This window comes from Sciurus carolinensis, chromosome 13 (genome assembly GCF_902686445.1).
Source record: "Sciurus carolinensis chromosome 13, mSciCar1.2, whole genome shotgun sequence".
Taxonomy (NCBI): Eukaryota; Metazoa; Chordata; class Mammalia; order Rodentia; family Sciuridae; genus Sciurus; species Sciurus carolinensis.
In genome coordinates, this window is record NC_062225.1 from 59836105 (window position 1) to 59862971 (window position 26867).

The 26867-nt window shown below is 34.5% G+C and overlaps 1 protein-coding gene across 3 annotated transcripts in view; it reads right to left on the reverse strand.

Moving 5' to 3' along the window:
• Eml4 (EMAP like 4) overlaps window positions 1-26867 on the reverse strand; it is a 141258-nt gene that overhangs the window by 42532 nt on the left and 71859 nt on the right. For 2 of the 3 annotated variants that reach the window (XM_047522990.1, XM_047522989.1), the window contains exons 4-12: window positions 26476-26649; window positions 24538-24666; window positions 24084-24109; window positions 23850-23882; window positions 8340-8463; window positions 6764-6913; window positions 4586-4655; window positions 3229-3339; window positions 459-554 (exon numbers count right to left, since the gene is read on the reverse strand). In XM_047522990.1, coding sequence (XP_047378946.1) covers window positions 459-554; window positions 3229-3339; window positions 4586-4655; window positions 6764-6913; window positions 8340-8463; window positions 23850-23882; window positions 24084-24109; window positions 24538-24666; window positions 26476-26649 — 913 coding nt within the window. The remainder of the gene's footprint in view (window positions 1-458; window positions 555-3228; window positions 3340-4585; window positions 4656-6763; window positions 6914-8339; window positions 8464-23849; window positions 23883-24083; window positions 24110-24537; window positions 24667-26475; window positions 26650-26867) is intronic. The other variant, XM_047522991.1, reaches the window with a different exon arrangement.

The following is a 26867-nucleotide window of genomic DNA, read 5'->3' on the forward strand; positions in this document are numbered from 1 at the left end:
CATTTTCTATAATAATCCTATAAACATAATTTAAACAAAAAAACTATTATATGTTCTTCAGTTATGTCAGCTATATATTTAAGGTTGAAATTTTCCTCACAATTTCTATAGCTTTAAATATTGAATAAAAATTACAATTTTGATAAAGCAGCAGCAGTCGAGTAGTGTTGAGACTTAAATTGTTGGGATTAGACATCCTTTTATCCATTGTGCTACTTTGACATTTCAGTTACACAATGTCTGAAATACTGAAACTGCTTCAAGATGCTAGACTTTTATTTTGTATTACTGTGGTGTTAATACCATAAGAATGTTTATAAATGAGTAAATATGATGAATGTGGCCAGTGAATTTATGCTTGCAACCAAAGGTATGCATATCATAGTGGCTCCAAATACCTGCCAAACAAATATTGTATTCTGAAAGATGACACTCAATTAAAAATTGTTTTGATTTACCTTTATTTCTGCTCCTTTAGATTTTTTCTGCCAGTCCCATACAGTAAGCATATGCTCATTGGAGTCATCAATAACACATAAATGGATACCTGAATCCTAAAGAAAAATCAATTAAAGGCATTTAAAAATTCCAGAATAAGGTTTTTTTTTCTTTATTTTTGGTGTGTATGTGGTGGTCCTGGGAGTTGAACCCAGGGTTGCTCTATCACTAGGTTTCATCTCCAGCCCTTTTTGTTATTTTTTAAAAATTTGAGACAGCATCTTAGTTGCTGAGGCTGGCTTCAAACTTGTGATTCTCCTGCCTCAGACTCCTGAGTCACTGGGATTACAAGTCTTCACCACCGTGTCTAGTGATAGGGCTGACTTTCTAAGTAAGAAATATCATTATTAAAACTGCCAACAGAAGGGCTAGGGATGTAGCTCAGTGGGAAAGCTTACCTAGCATGCATAAGGACTTGGGTTCAATCCCTAGCACCACAAAACAACAAAAAACTAACAACCAATAGTAAATAATACAAAATCTTTCAAACAATATTCTCTGAAACATAATGAATGTACTATTTGCTAAAGCTGTATTTTCTTCAAGGATATAGATTCTTAAATTATTTTTCTATTTTTAAATGGTCCCCCTAGGTTGATTCCCATCTGCCAGTTAGTCACACTTCTATTAATTAGTGACAACAAATTTTTTTTTGGGGGGTCATACTATGGATTGAACCCAGGGTGCTCAAACACTGAGTCACATTCCCAGCCCTCTTTTTTTTTTTTTTTTAAATTTTGTTTTGTTTTGTTTTTTTAAATGGAGACAAGGCCTTGCTAAGTTGCTTAGGGGCATCACTACATTGCTGACGCTATCTTTGAACTTGCTATCCTCCTGCCTCAGTCTCCCAAGCCACTGGGACAAATAATTCTTTCTGAAGATGTTCTAATCCCTTTGGCATCTTATGCTTCCACTTTGCTGTTGGAAAATATTCAAGTTATTTTCCCATGGAGTAAATGGGAAGAAATGTACATAACTTTTAAATTTTTCTATTAATGAAATTCTGATACTTTGAGGGAATAAACTAAAATTAGTGACTACTTTAAGGTTTGCTAATTTCAAATTTTTGTGATCTGTCTTATATTCACATGGGTAAATAAAAATAGAACTAAATACTATTTTCCTGAAACCATTTTCATTCATATAATTTAAGTCTCTAGGTTTGTAACTATGGATGATATTAATTTTTTTCTAGTAGCATCTGTAGTATGTGCTTCATGTCATCTCTAGAATAGAGAAATAATGTACTATCTCTGGAATAGAGAAACACTGTAGTGAAGGAAGAATGAGATAAGGAAGAACAGAGTTTAGTCTTTTCTTTATCTTAAGCCTGTATTAAATCACTATATGAATTAGAAAAAGAGTATGAGCTATTCAAGACCATCTCAAACACCATAACAATGCAACCAATAACATGACAAGAGTTCCTGCTATAGAGACTAGGGGGTGGGGGAAAGTAATGATAATATTTCCTTTCTGTCCTCTTAATTCCTGTTCTAAATTATTTTCCTCATTCTGACTTGCTAGTCCCCTGACATTCAATGCCTTTAAGCTAGCAAAATTCCTAAATTCATTCAGATTTATTTTCTGCTCTAAAACTGTCCCTTCTTCCATGTCCCACAAAACTCCCATAACTTGGAATACAGCTACTGACAACAGAGAACTAAAGAGGTAATATGAATACATAAATATATTCTGAAGCATAAGTGAGACCCAATAAAATTCTAAGGGGTATTTATATTTGAAATGCAAAACTATAAAACCTAATATGTAGATGGTCTTCTGCATACTTTATAATCATCACTACATATTAATTTAAAAAAAAAGAAAATGCTTAAATTTGTAATATTTTTATGTTACCCTCAGGCTTATAAGAGACTGATAGACACAAGATTTTAAGGAATATGAAGGTGTGATTGTTTTCTTTGTTCCATTATGACACCAAGAAAAGTCAATGATTTTACAGAACTGGCCAAGTTACATATATGTGAGTTTTTAAAAAAATAGATCTCTCCTATGATTTAAATTGAAGTGAAGGCACACATCATATTGCTCATTTTAAAATGTACTATGCTGTGAATATATTCCTCCAGCCACTTCCTACACCTATACTAGAATCCTATCTCAGAACAGAACAAAATTAAGTTTAATTAAGTATAGTATATTGATCCTATCTTCTGTTTGTGGTACTAGGGATTAAACCCAGAGACCCTCTACCACTGAGCTACATGACAGTTCTTTTTACTTTATAGTCTTGCTAAGTTGCTGAGGCTGGTCTCAAAACTTGTGATCCTCCTACCTGAGCCTCCAAAGTACCCAAGAATACAGGTATGCACCAACTCCCTTGTCTCTTATCTTTTTTCTTTTTGGGGAGTACTGGGGGTTGAACTCAGGGGCACTGGACCACTGAGCTACACCCGCAACCCTATTTTGTATTTTATTTAGAGACAGGGTCTCACTGAGTTGCTTAGCACCTTGCTTTTGCTGAGGCTGGCTTTGGACTTGAGATCCTCCTGCCTTAGCCTCCTGAGCAGTTGGGATTACAGGTGTGCACCACCTGGCTTGTCTCCTATATTGATCCTATCCAGAGGAAATGTAGTACTCAGGTTAAAATGCTAGACATTAATAAAGCAATAGTTAATATCTCATTTTTCAGTGTATGTTAACAAAAAAACTGATCTTTTGTTCTATCTCTTAGTTTTGCTTACTTCTTTAAACAGTGTTACTTACTGCTTTTGAAAAATCCAGGCATCCTACTCCACGCTCGAAAGTTCCAAGTCCAATAATTTGCAGCGTAGATAGACTAACTGAATCCCACACTCTGACATGAGGTTGCAGAGGCTGCAAAAACACAAAACAGGAAGACTAACCGGTATTCAGGTGATGCAAACACACACGACTACCACACAGAACTGGTGTCACCTTCAAAAAGTAAAAGGGGTGAAGAGATGTCTATAAGAAAATAACTACCAGATTTAGACAAGCCCCCGAAGAATCTCTAGTAGGTACTTTTTTCCATGTCACAAAACTAAGGAAACAGCAAGAATGACAACAGTAGCCAAATAATTTGACTATTTATTATGTTTCACATGTTCTCTATGTCACATGGATTAAAACATTTCAAATTCTTAAAGTTACAAACTATAGGTGTGATCATAATTACCATTTAACAGATGAAGAAACTGACATACAGAGATTTAATTAACTTGATTCAAGTTATACAGCTACTGAAAGGTAAAATCAATTCAAATGCAGGAAAATGACTGTCAATTACTCTGCCTTTCTTTTTTTTAAGACAGGGTCTCACTGTGTTTGTCCAGGTTGGTATATAGACTTGTGAGCTCAAGTGATCCTCCCATCTCAGACTCCGGAGCAGTGGAAATACAGATATGTGCCAGCTGGACGCTTAGCTTTTAGAACTACCTTTATTTCTGAGAAAATCAGTGTCCAATAAATTGCTAGGCAAGTAGTCCTCAAACAGAATTTGGAACTGGAAGGGATCTTTTAAAACAACCCCATATAGTCTCCCCCTCAAATGCCCCCCACTCCTTTTCTTTAAACAAACTGAATCAACAGAATGTCATGAATGTGGTCAAACATATGCTTATCAATCATCATCAACATTCACTAATGATCTTAGAAGAGATTTGTTATATATGCCAATTTGAAAACATTGCATAGTAACTGAAAACTCTTTAAATGATATCAGTTTTCCGTATACATAAAGTCAAGAGGATAATTGCAGTACCATCAACTATGGATAACTGCAGTTCCTCTGGCAAATAAGGATGAGTTATTCTATATAAACAAAAATCGAACATGAACATTACTTTCTATTTTTATAATAATTTCCCTACAGAACACTTTTATTATTTAGAAAAACACATTTGGCAGTTTGATTTTCTTTTGTCTTTTTAAATGTTCTTAAGAGTTCTAAAGGTTTTTCCTCCACTTATGCTAGAAATCCTTTAGTAGTTAAATTTTAAAAACAAGTTGTGGTTAAAAAAATTACAATTCCATTCAAATTGAATTCCATTCAAACAGCAATTATCACTAGATATAAAACGCCTAATTCTGAGCTGCTTACCCTTCCATCTTTATCCACTCCAGCTATCTGTCCAGTTGCGATCCTAATTTTGTCAGGATGAATAGCAAGGCTAAAAAAAGTAATATTAACAACAATTTTAAATACAAAAATCATGTGAAACAGCAGAAAGGCACCTATCAACATGTTTCAGTTTTACTGTCATAAACAATCACTTTGATCTATTTTATTTTCTTTAGGAAATTAAGTAAACATCAATTATTTAAAGATTTTTAAGTTTTCAACTGTATTTATGTTTCTTTGTTAAGCTCAACAAATTAATGGAACATTAAATTTGAAGAAAATATCCACAACTTTGGCATGGTAACAAACTAAACTGCTTTCATTTGTTCAAGTTCCTTTCTAGTACATGTATAGAGTCATACATATTCATATGGTTTTATTTAAAGATGCAGTATTGCATGGTATAATTTTAATCTAATAAAATAGAAGCTTTTTTTTTTTTCATTTTTCCACATAATCCCTTATAAACTATTACTGACTTAACAGTTCTTTCATCTTTTAGGCCATTTCTACTTTTCTATAAGGGGAAAAAATAAAAGAACAGTCAGCATCATAATGCCATTAACTTTTAAATTAGTTCTTGAAGAACTTTGCAAGTCAAATTTGGGGCAAAGAATTTTTAAATAAAAATGGAAAACAGTGTACCAAATGTGCTCAAATTCATCATGGTACATATACAATTGATTACCAAAAATATATTTAAAAATGTCTTCATGTCCATGTCTAGAATTGTTCTGTATCTTTACACAACAGGTAAGTGCAATTGAAAACTAGTTTTGTTTGTTTCTTGGAAGGCACTGCTAATTACTTTCTGTAATAATAATACTGATTCAAACTGTCATAAGACAGAAAAACATGCCTAAAGTTCTATAACTTTCTTATATTAAGAACAATATATTTTAAGGGGCTGGCAAGGTAACTCAGTGGTAGTAGAAGCACTTGCCTAGCATATGGAAGGCCCTAGATAGTCTCAGCACCTCAAAGAGTGTGTGCATGTGTTTGGAAAATAATTTGGTATAAATAGTATCTTATTTTCTTTAATTACTAAGGAGATTAGAATTCATCAATATTTCTTTTATTTTCCCCTGGTGATTGAACCCAAGGACACTTTACCAGTGAGCTATCTCAGCCTTTTTTATTTTGAGAAAGGGTCTCACTAAGCTGCCAAGCCTAGCCTTGAACTTGCCATCTTCCTGCCTCAGCTTCCCAAGTTGTTGGGATTACAGGTGTGTGGCACCATGCCCAGCTCAATGTTTAATTCCATTTCTTCTTATTCAACTAGTTTATATCTGGTATTGAGATCAACTATATTAAAAGTAACTAAAAATCTAAAACATTGACATTTTGTCATATTTAATATAGATATCCTCTCCTTTCAAATACATTTTTAAGACTAAAATTTCTGGTTTGGGAAATACATTTTTGCATGGTTCAAATATCAAAACTATAAAAAATACATTGAGAAAAATCTCTTCTCCACCTGTCCTAACTGCTAAGATCTCATCTATCTGGTTCCTATTCCTATCCTCTGAAGTCTCTAAATGTAATCACTGTAGTTTCTTAATAATTCTAACCTCTGTTTTTACACAAATGCATACATACACATTCTCCCGCTCTTTAAAAGTATACTCAGGAGTATATCTTAGGGATCCTTCCACATTAACACATAAAGTGCTTCCTCATTCCCTACAGCTTCATGCTGACCTATGAGTACACAACAATCTCACTAGTCCCTAGCTGAAAAATAGGTTGTTTGTTTCTAACCTTTATGATCAAAATGTTGTAGTAATTTTGTACATATATTATTCTCCAAGTGTAAAAGGGAATATTTTAATTTTCTCTAAAAGTTCAATAATATCTGTATAATATCCTAATAGTCATGTATTAATTTTAGTTTAGCTATAGTTGCCAGAATAGTATAAGCAAGCTTTTAAATGTCAGAAAATAATGGCTTGTGCAATAAATATATTTAATTAGAAGAAGTAAAATTTATCAAATAAAAAATATGCCTATGCATTTAAAAGGAGTAATATTTTTACAGTCTGAGACTTTATGAGATAAATTTCCCACAAAGAATCATTTTTAATTCAACCCCAATTAAAAAACAAACAAAAAAAGAGGACACAACAAAATTAACAAATATTAAATGATACCAACCATTTCACACAGTCTGTATGACCCAGGTAGTGTCGCTGAGTTCTTTCCTCATAATTAAATAGTACTACTACTGATGCAATGAAGTAAACTATTTCCCCCGTAGGAAGAAGGTAAACATTAGCTCGACAGTCCTTCCCTCGATAACCATATCTTAAAAGATAGAGTCAAGGTTTTTAATATAATAGTCAAAGTGTTGAGTTATTTTCCTCAAGGTTACTTAGGGAATTGGGAAGGTATAACGAAAAGAGAACTGGAATAGAATTAGAAAACTTACATCTTGCCATTATCATTATACAACCTGGGTCTTTTACTATGTTTAATCTTAGTTTCCTCATTCTTCAAATATATATTGAGTTCCTAGTATGTACTGTACAATTCTGAACAAAGCAAACATGGGGCTGTGTCCCTAGAGCTTATTCTATGGAAGCAGACAGACACAATCAGCAAATATATAATCACAAACTTGGAAAGAAAAATAACAGTATGCTAGGAGAAAACAAGCGAAGGACATACTTTAAATGGAGAGAGAGAGAGAGACAGGAGGGAACAAAAGAAGGCTCATCTAGAAAAACAGCATTAATGCTGGACCTAAATGATAAGTAAGGGATAGTTAGGCCCAGTTTGGTAGGCAAAATGCTTGTTAAAAATAAGTTGTCTCAGCCTGGCATGGTGGCCCATGCCTGTAATTCCAGTGACTTGGGAGCTTGAGGCAGGAGGATTGCAAATTCAAAAACCAGCCTGAGCAACTTTAGCAAGACCCTAACACAAAATAAAAAATAAAAGGGCTGGGGATGTGACTCAGTGGTTGAGCATTCTTGGGTTCAACACCTAGTACCAAAAAAAAAAAAAAAAAAAAAAAAAAAAAAGTTGTACCAAATTACAGAATTGGTGCATTTTCTCAAGCTGATTTCCACCTAATGCAAAGAATTCAAAGGGTATGGGAAAGAACTGCAGAATGAAGAAGGCAGAGTTTACACTATTAGCTTCTTTCTGCTTCACTTTCTTAAGAGTTTCTAAGAAAAGAGAATTTCCAGGTGAAATTAGAAAAACAAAACTTTCCTACAGTCTTGCAGGAAAGTTAATTTTGGAATTAGAATCACCCTTGTTAATTTGAGATCTTAAGAAAATAACCACATAAATCATTTCACAGCTTACAAAATGCTTAACCAATGTTTTCTTATTAAATTCTGACAATAGCCCTGTGAGACAGGTTATTAACCCTTTTTATAAGTGAAGAAGTGAACATGCACAAGGGGTAAGTGGCAGAGCCAAAATTCAAACACTAGTCTTCCAATTCCAGTCCAGTACTTTCTTTTACCACACTACCAGTAACTGCTGTGATGGTCACAGAATACTGCTGGCTTTTTCTCTATTAATTCTGATGGCCTTAAATTGTTAAGAGTAAACTATATAATATATGAAAGGATTAGGATAATGTTTCCTTTTTTATTTGTGAAGTGACTGTTATGTTTATTATATTTACTTTTTTACATACAGAAAATTCTGATAGATCAGATAAACCAATTTTCCTTAGAGACAAAACAAATAAATTTGCTATCATGGCAGAAAAGGATACGCCCACTCCAGTTTGAGCTTCTCAGGAGGAAGTTCTGTTCTGATGTCATCATAGTTGTCAACATCAGAAGGAATGAACATTGTAATTGGCCGACCTCGCATAAACATTTTAATATATTCTCCTTCTGTTGAAACATAAGACAAAAATGAAGTCATCACTGAGAATCTCAGATAAAAATTAAGTCATACATATTTTCTTTATAATCACAGAAGAGTGGATCATTAGGATGATACAATAAAAATAAAACAAAAATAGCTACTTCAAATTTTTCATTCTCATGACATATAGTTATTTTTGTTATAGATTGTACAGCATATATAAAAGAAAGAAATACTGTAAAGATCTAATTCAAATCACTAGAAGAAAAATTATTGGCAATTTTTAAGTATTAACTATTTTCATAATTAAAATATAGTTTATCTGCTTAAGTTGACACATTTCTACAAGGAAGGTTTGAAAGAGAGACGCAAAAGAAAATAGTTTGGTGATGGAAGTTTCTCTAACTGTTGAAGAGAGAAATTACTTGGATAGGCAACAATCACTTCACCACACTACTTGAGCTTAATAACACATAAAAACATGACCCCACAAACTACATAGCTTTTGCACAGCAAAGGAAAACAATTAGTAGAGTAAAAAGGCAACTAATGAAACAACAGAAAATATTTGCAAGCTATGTATTTAATAAGGGGTTAATCTCTATAATAAATAAGGAACGCCTATTATTTAACAGAAAAAGAAAACCTACCAATTGATTTAAAAATGGGTTAAGTATTTGGATGTACATTTCTCCAGAGACATAAAAAATGGTCAACAGGTATATGAAAAAATGTTTTACACAGTAATTTTTAGGGTAATACAAATCAAAGCCACAATGAGACATCACTTCGTGTCTGTCAGAATGCCTATTATATTAGGGGAAAAAGGCAAAAAATAAACGCTGATGTGGAGAAACTGGAACCCTTGCACACTGCTGGTAGGAATGCAAAATGGTATTGTCAATTCTGAAAACAGGATGGAGGTTCTTCAAAAAATTATAGAACTACTATATCATCTAGCAATCCCACTACTGGGTATTTTCAAAAGAATTAAAATCAGGATCTTAAAAGAAATATTAACATTTTCATTTCATGTTCACAGTAGCACTATTCGTAATAGCCAAGATGTGGAAAAAACTTGAAACATCCACTGACAGATGAATGGATGAAGAAAATTCAATACATGCATATAATGAACTTCATTCAGTCTCTAAGAAGCAGGAAATTTTATAGTATATAACAACATCATGCTCTTGAAGACATTTTGTTACGTGAAATAAGGCAGACACAGTAAAATACAACATGATTCTACTCATATGACGTGTCTAAAACAGTAGAAATCTTAGAATCAGAAAGGAATGGTGATTACCAGGAGCCAAAGGAAAAGGGAAATATGGAACTACTACTCAAAGAATAACGTTTCAGCCAAGTGAGATGAATAAGTTGAGTCATTATATACAATACAGTACCTATAATCAACAATAATGTACACTTAAAAATTGTTAAGAACATAGATCTCTTGTTAAGCAGTTGGGTTTTTGTTTTGTTTTGGTACTGGGGAATTAAACCCAGGGATACATACATCTCCAATCATTTTATTTATTTATATTTTTGTTTTTTGAGACAGGGTCTCACTAAATTGCTGAGGCTGGCCTGGAACTTGGAATCCTCCTGCCTCGGTCTCCTGAGTCACTGGGATTACAGGTGTGTGCCACTACACCTGACTTCATGGTAAGTGTTATTAACATAATCAAAGCCAAAACCATGATCTCAGAATATACCATGAGGAAAAGAGACAAACACCTTCATTAGTCAAGATGAGGAAAAGGATTAAGAGTTATGCTAAGGAGCAAATGGGTAGAGCTGGAAGGGAGAAGGCTGACTTCTCTCACTTCACAATTGTGCCTTGCATCTAGACAATCAAATTCAGTAACAATATATTAACATTTTCAAGATAGTGCTAGAAAAGAGCATTTTTTTCTTTTCTTCCCCCCACCCCCGCCCAGTGGTCCTCAAGATGGAGCCCAGGACTTTTCTTTACATATGTTAAGCAAAAACTTCACCTCTAATCTGTACCCCAGGCATAGAAACTGTTTTCCTATTAGCAGGATAGGTTCTAAAACATCTTTTAATTATATAAACCAATAGATCTTCAATAGTCTAAAACTAATGATGTTTTCAAAAACCAAAACCAGAATCAAATCAGTACTTAACAGCATGTCTTTTACAAAAGGAAACAACACTTCACAAAACAGATGGGATTGTTTCTTATTCCTTTAAAAAACAAAAAACAACCCCACCCCACCCCCCCACTCATCCCTGTCCTTAGCAGGGATGATCTACATTACAGACAGGTTTAGTAAATGTTGACCAGTGATTATAAAATGGTAACAAAGAGAATCTAAAAGGGAAAGACAAAGAAAGGAATTCGGTGCAAAGGCACAGGAAATGTCTAGCACTTGTCAATTTTTCTGGCATGAAATGAAAACAACAGTGAACCAGACTGAAAATGTGACCATTAAGCAGAAGCAGATGCAATCTTAAGATCTCTAATAATGACCTGAGCTAATTTAGGAGAATTACACATAATCCAGTAACTTATAATTCCATTGCTTATAAAATGCAAACTGTGAAGAAGGAGGTAAAATTACTTGCTAAGTATCGGCAAGTATTTCTTCAGAGTTGGATTAAAAAGTTGTGTTTGGTATGGGTGAGAAGTTCAAGTTATTTTTATTATTATTACTCATACAGTGTGCTCAGTCTCACAGTTTGATCTAAGAACAGGCTAAGACCTCCCACACTATGGGTTTAATACCACATGATGTATGTCTTTATTACTTTTGAATCTAAGAGTGGGCTCTGCTTCCTGATGATTTTTTATCATAGCTGGACTTTGAAGATAATTAAATGATGACCAGCTGTAGATATCTCCCTTCTACAATCACTCTTATCTGTATCTCCTTGTTCTTTTTAAGTTTACTCTTTTAGGTATTAGGTAGATTTGTAATATAACTTTCTTTCCAGTTTTTTCTTTAATACATTAAAAAAATCAGCATTATACATTTTTTTAGAAGCAGACATCCTGCCCTTTAGAATTTCTCCCAGGATTCTTGATTAGAGGTGCACATGATCAACATTTAGTAGAAGCTTCTATTGCCACTTAGAAAGCAAAGTATACTTAGCAAAGGGAAAAGGTTAGCAACAGTACACATACAAAAAGACCTTTGCTAATAGAGACAGCTTAGAATACTGTATTCATTTGTTTATTAACTGTGAGGCGGTAACACCAACTAAATGGGAAAGAAAACAACTACACCAGTGCATGCCAATTTTTCTAATATGATATAAAAAAGGGCAAAGCATGTTAGGATAAAAATGCTTTTCTAGTCTGTATACTATAGATGTTGGAGACCAATAATAAAATTTAAGCACTTTAAACAATTCTTGGAACTGAGGGGGAAGCAGTACATTATAGTGAAAAGAACATGAGCTTTGCAAAAGACTAAGATTTGAATTCCAGCTTTACTCCCTACTGGCTGTGCAACTTTGGCCTTGTATTCCTAATACATAAAATGGTAACACTATGTATTGCTTGGAATTATGATTAAATAAGATAGTACATTGTAAAGCATGATGTGGTTCCTGATAATTATTTATTACCTTTTATTTTTCAGTGCTGGGGATTGAACCCAGGGCCTTGTGCTTGTGAGGCAAGCACTCTATCAATTGATCTATATCCCTAGCTTGCTTATTAATTTCTCTTTGAGAAGGATTGTGACCATTTTAAACACTGTCTAGAAAATGCTTATGTGATTTACTATACCATATTATTTCTTCATAAGTCTTAAGGTGATTATTGTAGATAATAATGGACAAATAAGCCATAATTCTGCTGAGATTAGGCACACTTTAAAACTAGGGTTACATATTAAAATATCTGTGAAACAAGAAAGGAAATGCAACTGAGAGAAACAGGAGAGTAAAAGATGACTTGGGTTAGGGACACTAGCATACTCCATACACCAATCAAGAGACAATGACTAGTCAGTTCCAAGAGGGATATGGGTCCCAAGCTACTAGATCTTTTCAGTTTTTTCAAGAGAAATTGAAAATCTGTAATTTATTGTGAAATCTCTCAATTTTAAATGTTTACTTCTTTGACAAAAGGGGGGGGGGCAGTGTGCAAGCACAACTATTTGGTTTACACACAAGTCACCAGTTTGTGTAGCATGTTAACCAGTTAGTGATGGTATACGGTATTCTTGAAAAATGCTAAGAGTGGATGTTAAGTTTTATACTCATAAAAATGATAGCTGCTATACAGATTCAATGCAATTCCAATTAAAATCCCAATGATGTACCTTACAGAAATAGAGCAAGCAATCATGAGATTCATCTGGAAGAATAAGAAACCCAGAATAGCTAAAGCAATTCTTAGCAGGAAGAATGAAACAGGGGGTATCGCAATTCCAGAACTTCAAATATACTACGAAGCAATCGTAACAAAAACGGCATGGTACTGGTACCAAAATAGAAAGGTAGATCAATGGTACAGAACAGAGGACACGGACACAAAACCAAATAAATACAATTTTCTCATACTAGACAAAGGGGCCAAAAATATGCAATGGAGAAAAGATAGCCTCTTCAACAAATGGTGCTGGGAAAACTGGAAATCCATATGCAGCAGAATGAAACTAAACCCCTATCTCTCACCCTGCACAAAAATCAACTCACAATGGATCAAGGACCTTGAAATCAGACCAGAGACTCTGCATCTTATAGAAGAAAAAGTAGGTCCAAATCTTCAACTTGTTGGCTTAGGATCAGACTTCCTGATCAGGACTCCCATAGCACAAGAAATAAAAGCAAGAATCAATAACTTGGATAGATTCAAACTAAATAGCTTTCTCTCAGCAATGGAAACTATCAGCAATGTGAAGAGAGAGCCTACAGAGTGGGAGAATATCTTTGCCACTCATACTTCAGATAAAGCGCTAATTTCCAGAATATATAAAGAACTCAAAAAACTCTACACCAAGGATACAAATAACCCAATCAACAAATGGGCTAAGGATATGAACAGACGCTTCACAGAAGATCTACAAGCAATCAACAAACATATGAAAAAATGTTCAACGTCTTTAGTAATAAGAGAAATGCAAATCAAAACTACACTAAGAGTCCATCTCACCCCAATTAGAATGGCGATTATCAAGAATACAAGCAACAATAGGTGTTGGAGAGGATGTGGGGAAAAAGGTACACTCATACATTGCTGGTGGGGCTGCAAATTAGTGCAGCCACTCTGGAAAGCAGTGCGGAGATTCCTCAGAAAACTTGGAATGGAACCACCATTTGACCCAGCTATCCCACTCCTCAGCCTATATCCAAAGGACTTAAAATCAGCATACTACAGAGATATAGCCACATCAATGTTCATAGCTGCTCAATTCACAATAGGTTGCTTGTGGAACCAAACTAGATGTCCTTCAATTGATGAATGGATAAAGAAACTGTGGTATATATATACAATGGAATATTACTTAGCTATAAAGAATAATAAAATTATGGCATTTGCAGGTAAATGGATGAAATTGGAGAATATCATGCTAAGTGAGATAAGCCAATCTCAAAAAACCAAAGGATGAATGATCTCGCTGATAAGCAGATGATGACACATAATGGGAGGTAGGGGGGCAAGAATGGAGGAAGGAGGGACTGTATAGAGGGAAAAGAGGGGAGGAAGGGGGGGGAGGAAAAAAATAACAGAATGAATCAAACATCATTACCATATGTAAATGTATGATTACGCAAATGGTATGCTGTTACTCCATGTACAAACAGAAACAACATGTATCCCATTTGTTTACAATAAAAATAAATTTAAAAAAAGAAATCCCCAAAGAGGAAAAAAAAAATGATAGCTACACGAAGTGATGCATTTATTAACTATATTTAGTCATACTACAACATACATATACTTCAAAACATATTATAATAACACACAATTTTGTCTGTCAAACAATAAACAGTACACACAATAAACAACACTTAGTTTATGCTGAAGTGAAAACTGGTTTAAGATTACTCAAGTCTGAACAAGTAGTAATAGGTGACAATTTGAGGACCTTCAGGTTCTGCTTTTAAAATAATGAGGCACGTGACACTTTTTTTCCTTTTTTTTTTTTTTTTTTTCGGCACCAGGTATTGAACCCAGGGGCACCTAATCACGGAGTCATATCCCAGGCCCTTTTTAAATTTTTTAAAAAAATTTTGAGACAGTGTCTCGCTACGTCCCTGAGACTGAGGATTTGCAATCCTCCTACCTTAGTCGGGTCACAGGATTTAAGGGCCTGCGCCACGGTGCCCGGCAGACACTATATTTTTCTGTTGGAAAAAATGTGAGCTGGGGATGCAGTTCAGTGGTAGAGTGCACAGCCCTGAGTTTGATCCTGGCACATAAAAAATAATAAAAACTTAAAGAATATATTTGATAACTATTATAAGGATGAGTTATCAGCTCATTTTGTTTATTATAAAATTTCTTAGACTTACCTATTTTTTCCAATAGGTGCCTACAGTCCCCATTGTTAACACACACAATTTTTTTTTTTAAAAGTCTGCGGTTGTAACTTGGTAGAGTGCTTGCCAAACATACACAAGGCCATAGTTATGACACCCAGAATCACAAAAACAAAAAACAAAAAAAGACCCAACATTTTTTTATCAGTAACTTATCAATTGAATAGTATTATTCTAGAAGCTAACTGCTACATCTAACCACAAACAGTCCTATTGGGAAACATTCAAATTTTAAGATCTTGTGCTCCGAGAACTTTATCTTAGCTACAAGCAGAAAAGAACCTAAAACTAGGAGATCCAAGATGGTGGACTAGAGGGAGGCTGCGTTCCTTGTGGTTCCATAACTTGGGTTTCAAGCAGAGGATATCTGTTTCTTGGTGAGGCAGTTTTTGCAGCTTATAGATCCCCTGCTATTTACCCCATTTGTCTACTGCAATCACCTGAAGTCTGCCAGCATATTGGCTACTTTTTGAGTGCAGATTGCTCACTGTCTGGCACCTACCATCTGCCATCTGCCTGCTGCTTGCCTGTCCATTGCCTGCCTTTCACCCACCCGCCAACCACTGCCCGAGGTTCACCTCCCGATCATCTGACAGCAGTGAGTAGATTGACCACAGACCACCAGAGGAGCACCAGCTGCCTGTTGTTTCCTGGAAGTTCACCGTCATAATACCTGCAGGTTTGGTTACACGTGGCTGCTGCCATCTTGAGACAACAGCCAGGACTTGTAGGACCCCTGGCCGGACTGACTGAGCCCCATCTCCAGGATCCTTCAGCCTGAAGGATCACTCCCTGCCTCTGGGGCCCTAATCAACTAACTGCTCCCCGCCACCAGGAACCCCAGAACAACTGATTGCACCCCGCCTGCAGGATCCCGCAACCAGACCGACAACACCCCACCTCCAGGACCCCTGCCTGACCAACGGCACCCCACCTTCAGGATCTCCAGCCAACCACACCCACACCCTGAGCTGCAGCTCCCCATTTGCCAACACATTTGGAAGCCAGAGCAGCCATCTTGGATAATCCTGGAAGCCCTATCTCCCATCATTAGGTGGGGCAAATCTCATCCTGAGACACCTGCTGGAGACTGGAAGTTCACTGTCAGGTACCTCTCAGGCTACTGAAGACTGGGAGGTTTGAATACTATATGACTGTTATAGTGTAGATTTTCTTTTTTCTCCTTATTGAACAGTTGTTAAGTTTTTATTTCTTTACTTTTCTTGCTCTCTTTTCCTTTTGTTTACCTATTCCCTCAGAGTCTCTTTCTCCATTTTTCCATGCTAACAACTGACTTCTTTTGATTAAACTCGCACTCTTTCTATGATACAAAATTTCCATATATTCTTTTCTTATCCCATTAACAACTACATCCTACACCCCTCCACATCCTCTTTGTCTTCCATTAGAAACTGTAGACCTTATTGCAAGTCTATGTTATACTGAAGATAATAATTGAACTCATTCTGTTTATTATGACAATATTTTTAACGTCCTCATAGGGGCTATCTGGTTTCAGGTTGCATAGTATCTCAGCTGGGCACTGCTGATATTGATCTCCCCCTTAAAGAAACAGTTCTGGAAACCTACAGGGTCACTGTAAGCCTATAAGGGGGAAACTACAATACCCCAGATCTGTCCTGTAGGGGAAGATACATGAACAACATGAAAAAACAAGGGAAGAAAATGATCCAAACAAATCTAGATTCTATATTAATAGAATCCAGTGACAGTATGATAGAAGAAATGTCAGAAAAGGACTTCAGATTATATATGATTAAAATGATTCATGAAGCAAAGGATGAGATAAGAGAGCAAATGCAGGCAATGAATGACCATACCAATAAGCAGTTGAAAGAGCAACTGCAGGAAGCAAAAGATCATTTCAACAAAGAGACAGAGATCCTCAAAAACAAAAAACAAAAACAAAAACAAAAAAACCCAAACGGAAATCCTTGAAATGAAGGAAACAATAAACCAAATAAAAAAAACTCAATGGAATGCATCACCAACAGACTAGACCACATGAAAGACAGAACCTCAGACAATGAAGACAAAATATTTAATCTTGAAAATAAAATTGCTCAAGAAGAAATCATGAACAGAATCTCCAAGAACTATGGAACATCATGAAAGATCAAATTTAAGAATTATCAGGATTGAAGGCACAGAGAAACACACCAAAGGAATGAACAACCTATACAATGAAATAATATCAGAAAATTTCCCAAACCTGAAGAATGAAATGGAAAATCAAATACAAGAGGCTTACAGAACACCAAATGCACAAAATCACAACAGATCCACACCAAGGCACGTTATAAAGACATCCACAGACTAAAGGTGAAAGGATGGGAAAAAACCTACCACGCACACGGATTCAGTAAAAAAGCGGGGGTTTCCATCCTTATTTTAGATAAAGTGAACTTCAAGCCAAAGTTCGTCAGAAGGGATAAAGAAGGACATTTCATATTGCTTAAGGGAACCATAAATCAGGAAGACATAACGATTGTAAATATTTATGCCCCAAACCAAGGTGCATCCATGTACATCAAACAAATCCTTCTCAATTCCAGGAATCAAACAGACTATAACACAATAATTCTGGGTGAATTTAACACACCGCTGTCACCACTGGATAGATCTTCCAAACAAAAACTAAACAAAGAAACCATAGAACTCAATAACACAATCAATAACCTAGACTTAACAGACATATACAGAATATTCCATCCATCAACGAGCAGATTCACTTTCTTCTCAGCAGCACATGGAACCTTCTCTCGAAAATAGACCATATGTTATGCCACAAAGCAGCCCTTAGGAAATGCAAAAAAATAGAGATACTGTCTTGTGTTCTATCCTATCATAATGGAATGAAATTAGAAATCAATGACAAAATAAAAAACAGAAATTACTCCAACACCTGGAGACTAAATAATATGCTATTGAATGAAACATGGATAACAGAAAACATCAGGGAGGAGATTAAAAAATTCTCAGAGGTCAATGAGAACAACAATACAACATATCAAAATCTCTGGGACACTATGAAAGCAATACTAAGAGGAAAATTCACTGGATGGAGTGCACTCAAGAAAAGAATAAAAAGTCAACAACTAAATGACCTAACATTACACTCAAAGCCCCAGAAAAAGAAGAACAGAACAACACCAAAAGTAGTAGAAGACAGGACATCATTAAAATCAGAGCTGAAATCAATGAAACTGAAACAAAAAACAATTCAAAAAATTGACAAAACAAAAAGTTGGTTCTTTGAAAAAGTAAATAAAATAGACAAACCCTTAGCCACACTAACAAAGAGAAGGAGAGAGAAAACTCAAATTACTAGAATTCATGATGAAAAAGGAAATATCACGACAGACACCACTGACATACATAACATAATGAGAAACTACTTTGAAAACCTACATTCCAACAAAATAGAAAATACTAAAGACATTGACAAATTTCTAGAGACATATGCTCCTCCCAAACTGAACCAGGAAGGCATACACAATTTAAACAGATCAATATCAAGCAATGAAACAGAAGAAGCCATCAAAAGCCTACCATCCAAGAAAAGTCCAGGACCAGATGGATTCTCAGCTGAGTTCTGCAAGACCTTCAAAGAAGAACTCATTCCAATACTTCTCAAAGTATTCCAGGAAATACAAAGGGAAGGAACCCTACCAAACTCATTCTATGAAGCTAATATCACCCTCATACCCAAACCAGGCAAAGACAAATCAAGTAAAGAAAATTTTAGACCAATATCCTTGATGAATATAGATGCAAAGATCCTTAACAAAATACTAGCAAACTGTATCCAAAAACATATTAAGAAAATTGTGCACCATGATCAAGTGGGGTTCATCCCAGGAATGCAAGGTTGGTTCAACATCTGTAAATCAATAAACATAATCCATCGTGTCAATAGGCTTAAGGATAAGAATCATATGGTTATTTCAATTGACGCAGGAAAAAGCATTCGACAAAATACAACACCCCTTCATGCTCAAAACACTAGAAAAAATAGGGGTAGTAGGAACATACCTGAACATTGTAAAGGCTATTTATTTATGCTAAGCCCACAGCCAATATTATTCTTAATGGAGAAAAACTGAAAGCATTCCCTTTAAAAACGGGAACAAGACAGGGATGCCCTCTGTCACCACTTCTATTCAGCATCGTCCTGGAAATACTAGCCAGAGCAATTAGACAGACTAAAGAAATTAAAGGGATATGAATAAGAAAAGAGGAACTTAAGCTGTCACTATTTGCTGATGACATGATTCTCTTGTTAGAGGATCCAAAAAAACTCCTCCAGAAAACTTCTAGACCTCATAAATGAATTCAGCAAAATAACAGGTTATAAAATCAACACACATAAATCTAAAACCTTTTTATACGTAAGTGATGAAACATCTGAAAGGGAAATGAGGAAACAACTCCATTCGCAATAGCCTCAAAAAAAATAAATACTTGGGAATCAATGTAATCAAAGAGGTGAAAGATCTCTACAATGAAAACTACAAAACATTGAAGAAAGAAACTGAGAAAGACCTTAGAAAATGGAAAGATCTCCCATGTTCTAGGATAGGCAGAATTAATATTATCAAAATGGTCATACTTTCAAAGGTGCGATCCAGATTTCACACAATTCCAATTAAAATCCCTGTGACATTTCTCACAGAAACAGAAAAAGTAATCATGAAATTCATCTGGAAGAACAAAAGACCCAGAATAGCCAAAGCAATCCTGGGCAGGAAGAGTGATGCAGAGGTATCACTATATCACACCTTAAACTCTACTATAGAGCAATAGTAACAAAAATGGTATGGTACTGGCACCAAAACAGACAGGTAGATCAATGGTACAGGACAGAAGACACGGCGACATTCCCACGTAAGTACAGTAACCTCATACTAGACAAGGATGCCAAACTTACAATGGAGAAAAGATAGCCTCTTCAACAAATGGTGCTGGGAAAACTGGAAATCCATATGCAGTAAAATGAAATTAAACCTCTATCTCTCACCCCCTACAAAACTCAACTCAAAATGGAACAAGGATCTAGGATTTAGACCTGAGACCCTTCACCAAATAGAAGAAAAAGTAGGCCCGAATCTCTATCATGTTGGCTTAGGACCAGACATAGTGCAAGAAATAAAAGCAAGAATCAATAAATGGGATAGATTCAAACTAAAAAGTTTTTTTTCAGCACAGGAAACAATCAATAATGTGAAAAGAGAGCCTACAAAGTGGGAGAAAATCTTTTCCACACACACTTCAGACAGAGCACTCATCTCCAAAGTTTATAAAGAACTTAAAAAACTTTACACCCAAAATACAAAGAACCCAATCAATAAATGGGCTAAGGAAATGGGCAGACACTTCACAGAAGAAAATACACAGGTGATCAACAAATATATGAAAAAGTGCTCATCATCCCTAGTAATTAGAGATATGCAAATTAAAACCACCCTAAGATTTCATCTAACTCCAATTAGAATGGCTGTTATCAAGAATACAAGCAATAATAAGTGTTGGTGTGGATGTGAGGAAAAAGGCACACTCATACATTGCTGGTGGAGTTGCAAATTGGTACAGCAGTATGGAGATTCCTCAGAAAGTTTAGAATGGACCCACCATTTGACCCAGCTATCCCACTCCTAGGTTTATACCCAAAGGACTTAAAATTAGCATACTACAGTGATGCAGCCACAACAATGTTCATAGCAGCTCAATTCACAATAGCTAGATTGTGGAACCAACCTAGATGCCCTTCAACTGACGAATGGATAAAGAAACTGTGGTATATATACACAATGGAATATTACTTAGCCATAAAGAAGAGTAAAATTATGGCATTTGCTGGTAAATGGATGAAGTTAGAAAATATCATGCTAAGTGAAACAGGCCAAGCCCAAAAAACCAAAGGTCGAATGTTTTCTCTGATAAGTGCATGACAATATATAATGCTGGGAGGTGGCAGAGGGAAGAGAAGAATGAAGGAACTTTGGATGGTGTAGAGGAAAAAGGGGTGGGAGGGGGTGGGAATGGAAAAAAGTAGAATGAAACAGTATTACCCTATATATATGTATGATTACGTGAATGGGGTGAATATACATTGTGTACAACCATAGAAATGAAAAGTTGTACCCCAATTGTGTACAATGAATCAAAATGTGTCTGTAAAAATAAAAAATATTAAAAAAAAAAACAACTAAAACTAAAACTAGGGAGATTAATGAAAAAGGGTTCAGACCTTAGAATATAGATAAAAATTCAGGTAAGAGCCTCATTAGTGGCATAACCTGTCCTACTTCCTACACCTAACCTCACAGATTGCCCTATACATCCCATCCCACTTCCTATAGTTTTCAACCATGACTTCCGGCCACATGCCTTAATGCTGATCAGTACACGCAGCCACATAACTTTTCTCCTACACTGCTATGCCTGGAGGGCATGACCTTTTAGGTAGTTTTCTCTGCTACCACTCACCTAAATGTACCAAATGTAAATAGGCTTCTTTCCAAATCAAAGCAGATGGCTTGGAACAAGTCACAGCTGTCATTGTCAAAAAAGAGCTAAAGAAATTAATAAATCATATTTTTAAAAAATTATCCAAAGTTGACACATAATGGTATTAATAGCTAAGATATTAAGAATATATGTATTGAGAATATGCCATGCAAAATGAATGCCAATCTTTTAAAATATATCTACAACTTAAAGCAAGTGAAGAGCATGTACTCAGAGATTGTCATCTTACGCTACCATTTAAATGCAAGGTTTTAAATGCTAGAATCTAAATAAAATTTATTTGGGACTATGTACCAGGCATTGTGTTAAAACACTATATTACTATCCTTAATTTTTACAATAACCCTTTGAAAGTTTACTATTATCTCAATTATATATGAGAAAACAAAGATATAGGGAGGTGAAATAACCCATTCAGGGGCACTAGAGCTATGAAACCCATCAGTGGATTTCAAAATCCACATTTAAATATCTATATTATGTTGCCTGCTATACATCTCCACATGTAGGTTAAGTTCAAACATAAGTGCAATTGTTCAAAACCAAATTCCTATTCTTTTGGACATACTACCTCTCCTCAAATGTTTCCTATTTCAGCAGATGTCACTTACCTACTTATTCAAGCTAGTCTTCATAGATTCCTCTGTTCCTCACTCTCATTCCCTACCTAAACCATCTAAAATCCATCTATTTCTTTCTGTGGGATCTGCCCAATCCCAGTCAGGTCTGAATTATATAACAGATGGAAGAAATGGAGTTGAACAATTAGAGTCTATTCTCCAGATAATATATAGTGATTACAGTAGCAAAGCTTACACTCAAATTCCAAAAATAAGTCTCAATGAAGGCAACATTTGAGACAATCTTTTTGAGGTAAAATTCTTGTAACAGAATTTAACTTATTTTTCTATATCCTTTTCCAACATTTCATTTCACCCTTCTCCCCAGGTACTGGCTAAAACACTGCTAAGTGATGCTTCTATGGCAAAATCTCTACCTTTCAAATATATTACCTTGTTTACCTGATTTTAAAAATTGTTTCATGAACACATCACTCTTATATACTAATCTTAAGTTCTTTTTCCTTCTAAAGAACATACTAAAACATGGGTAAAATGGAGGTACCCCTTCCTCATTTACTCTCTAAGAACTTTATAAAATATGACATTTTAGTAAACCATTTAATAATATCTACAGTTTTATAATACCTACGTTTAATAATATTTACAGTTATAATGCTTTCTATTCTTAAAGTACTTTCATATATATTTCACCCTTTAGCAGTCACATAAATTAAGCTTTATAGTTATTATTCTAAGATTAGAAAACCACTTAATAGATATTGTCATTTGGCCTAGATCATAAAACTACTATACAGATGAGCCAGGACCAAACAATAAATGGACAGTAATTGTCCATTTACTGTCATTTCAACTATATACCACATCCTCTATTAAAAAAAAAAAAGTTTTGATATATAACATAATAAGAATTGTCTCTGTAAATAAAATTTCATTTTTCCTTAAAGGATCTCAACCATTACCTAATCTATTCTATAATTATGGAGAGAGAAAGTTAAGACCTAACGAAAGAGACTGAAGTCATCAAAATTCAACCTCATTTATGATTTCAGGTACATTATCCAAAGAAGATAACAAATGCTTCTTTTCTTATTAGAACCAAAGTCAAAACCCACAGAAATCAAGTAAAGTCTCTAACAAAAATTTCTCCACACTAAACCCGAAAAATAAAGGTAACTATGACACACAGAAATGAGCTGCGAAAAGCATGCACAAAAAAGACATGCTTTCATTTAGAACAGCATGCTTCAGTTAAATTTGCAGGCAATCTAAGGATGATGTAAAACTGATATATAAGACTTACCTACTTTGCAATTAAATTAAATATACACTTACAGAAAGTCTGCTTTCCTTGTTTGGTCAGAAGAAGCCAACAACAGTAAGTAGCCAGAAATTACAATTAATATAAAAGAAAATTTTAAGAGGAAATGGTTTGCTAGATTCATTATATATTCAGTCTAGCCTCAAGAAATGAGTGATTATTTGCAATGAAGTTGGCAAGACAGGAAATTGAGTTAAAATTTATCAATCTTTTAAATGGCTTTTCTAAGTATAAAATTTTTTTTAAAGGGAGGAAAGATATTTTATACTTTGTTGTCTCACAGAAATAAGACGGATTTTTAAGAACAGTTTGATTCACTGGGTCAAATTATCATGATAGTTCCTTTTTAAGAGGGAAGTCACATGAAAAGCCAAATAAGAGATCCAAGAAGAAATTAACATAGAAGGCGACCAACTGTGTAGCTTATTCTTACCTTGGCTGTTTTTTTCACGGGTTGACATTTTTGCTGGTTGAGACAAAAATGACATATCTTACAATAAAAATTGAGCATTTTCTCAAATGACTACAATAACGTAACATGTCTCTTTGATTACTATGAATAAAATACACCAAATGAAAGTAAGTCAATATTCTTATCATTTAGCAAAACTTAAGCTCATGTAGAAAAACAAAACAAAAAAAAAATTTTAAAGGATTTTTAATTTACCTTGGTTGATGATGACATCTTTATGCCTAAAGAAGGAATTCAAAAAACACATTTATTTTTTTAAGTTTATACAGCTAATCATTAGAATCACCTGAAGAAATTGTACAATTCTGAAGCCTAGCCCACAGCCCAGATAAAGACCAAGAATCAAAATTTAGGCATCAATATGCCTCACTGGTCTCAACTACTCACTGATCTCAGCTATGAATATATGTTGTTTTGTAAAACAACGACTATCCCACAAGATTACTAAACAGTGCAGAATAAAAAGAACTTAAGAAAAATATTCAAGAAGACACAGCTTTTCTGAGACTTAAGAAAATGCACTGAAGAAAACACTGATAAATTGTAATACATTTTTTAAAAATTCAAACAAGACAAATATAATTACACATGCAAATGAGTCACAGAATTATTAATTTTCAGATGTAATGAAGAAAACAGAATAACTTACTTGTCTGTATTTTTAATAACTTTTGATATTAGTTTTGATGTTGAAGCTGTTCTCAATAATTTATTACGACTATCATCTGAATTTTCCCATGAATTATGTGGCTTTTCAGCTGTTGGTGGTCGTTTTATGCTAGAAGAAACATTAATTTCTTAGACAAAAATTCTGAGTAGCAATGAAATATAACTGACAGTTTAAAGAGAACACAAAAGCATTTCATTAAAGCAATCCAGAAAAGAGAAGGATTAGTTGAAAGGCTTTGCCTGGATGAGTAAAGGAGTTAAACAAGGCAATTATCAAGTCTGTTTTGTAAATTTCAGTATTATTAAGAATATTCACTAGAAGTAATTAACTGATAGAAATCTACAGTTTTTGCTGTTAACAGAAAAAAAATTGCTAAAATTTGAGTAATAATATAGTAACAAAAATTCTGTGCTTTTTCACAGCCCTTGAAGAAGGCTATAACTTTCATTTTTATGTAATTATGTCCTCAAGTAATTAAATTACCTATGGTACTAATGACAGTTTCTGAATAAATTGTGAGACTAAAAGTGAAATTTCTGTTTATATCTTTAAAGATAATTTTACCTATGATCAGAAATAAATAAGATTCTATCAAAAAGTGGTTTATCAATGCTGATTTTCTGTATTAACTGAATATTTTTTATTTATAAATGACTTTTTGGCTGCATTGCTAACTATCCTAAAACTCATCCGGGCTTCAGTACTTCTTGCAGTAGTATTTCCAAAGAGCAATTTAGAAGGGTAAGCACATTTCCAGGAGACCTCAAGAAGCTGAAAAAAAGACTGGGACAAAGATAAAAGTCAAATCAGAACCTTAAAGAGATTGATTATATAAAGCCACCTTTAACCACACACAATCCAAAGTTACATAACATTAATAAGTTATATCCAAGGAAAACTCCACAGACCAGGCAGAAAAATTACAAACCGTTTAGATAGCACAAGAATCTGTGAGGCACATAGACAAAGCATTTTGTAAATGGTAAACGTGCATCAATCAAGTGAAGGGTACTTTGGTTTCCCAAATTTCCATTACAGATTTGAGACAAAATATTAAACTGGTCAAATAAAAATTACTGCAAATCGTGTAGGATTGGTTGTTACTTATTAAAATCCTAGCCAGTTCTGGGAATGGTTTAATAGTTTTTAAGATTTCTAAGCAGAAGTACAATGGTAAAATATATACCTAATGATAAAGCTTGAATCTGCACTTCTAAAACAGGCCAATTTAATTAAGTTGGTCTCAGTATTTGATTACAAGGTAAATGTAGCAGTAAACTCCCAGCATGCAGGTTTAGATACCCAATTTAGCTCACACACATTGTTAGAATGTTTTTCCCTTCTCCCCCTCTCTTAACTTTAAAATATTATTATGGACACAGAGAAGCCCTCAAGCAAGCCTTTAGCATAGAAAAGACCAGGTGAAATGTATTTATTTCCCTATTCAAGCAAGAACTTATCCTCCCAAGACCCAAAACTAAACCTGAGATGCAGCCACAATGAAGAGCCATTTATTGAGAAGGGCCCTTGCAATTTAAAGGTTGTAATGATGCCAAAATGTGGTGCGGATAATTATATATGGCCATTCTATCCATGGCTATAAACTTATATTTAACTATATTAAATTTAAAGGTATTCTATGTTATAAAAATATTATTTTGCATTTACAGTAATTATTCATGCCTTCTTTCACCAGATTGTTCATTAAAAACTTAGTTTCTTTTCCAGTTGTAACTAAGAAATTTTGACCTTAAATCTTATTCTTCAATGTTCTAAAATACAGATATCAAAGAATAAAGAAAAGAAGCCACCAGGCTTTTCTCCTGAAATCCATGGATAGCTAAGTTTTTCCCAAGTCACAGAATTTAGGTATCTTTACAACCATTCCCTAGCTCTATACTTGGGGACGGTTAAAACCTTTTGGTGGGAGTAGAATTCTTGCTTTCTGGAGTTTGTCTGTGTATTTGGAGAGGCTGTGAAGAGGGCTGGGGAGAAGGTGATGCTCGAATTTGTGGACTTTGATCATTAGAATGAGATTCCTCTTTTTTTTCTCTCTGTCCTTGTGGTTTTTCTTTCTTTTTTTCTGTACCACTGTAAAATAAAGTATAACATGGAACAACACATATTTAAACAACTTTGTTTAAAAAAAATCAAATGATAGAAAAGTGATTATCATATAATTCAAAATCCTAAATCATACAGCTAATACAACTTTCGCTGCTTTCATACAATATGGAAAACTATTTCTTTGAAAACTATGGAAGTTATTAAAATCTTCAGTGAAAATTTTATAAAAATTCTAAGGCAAT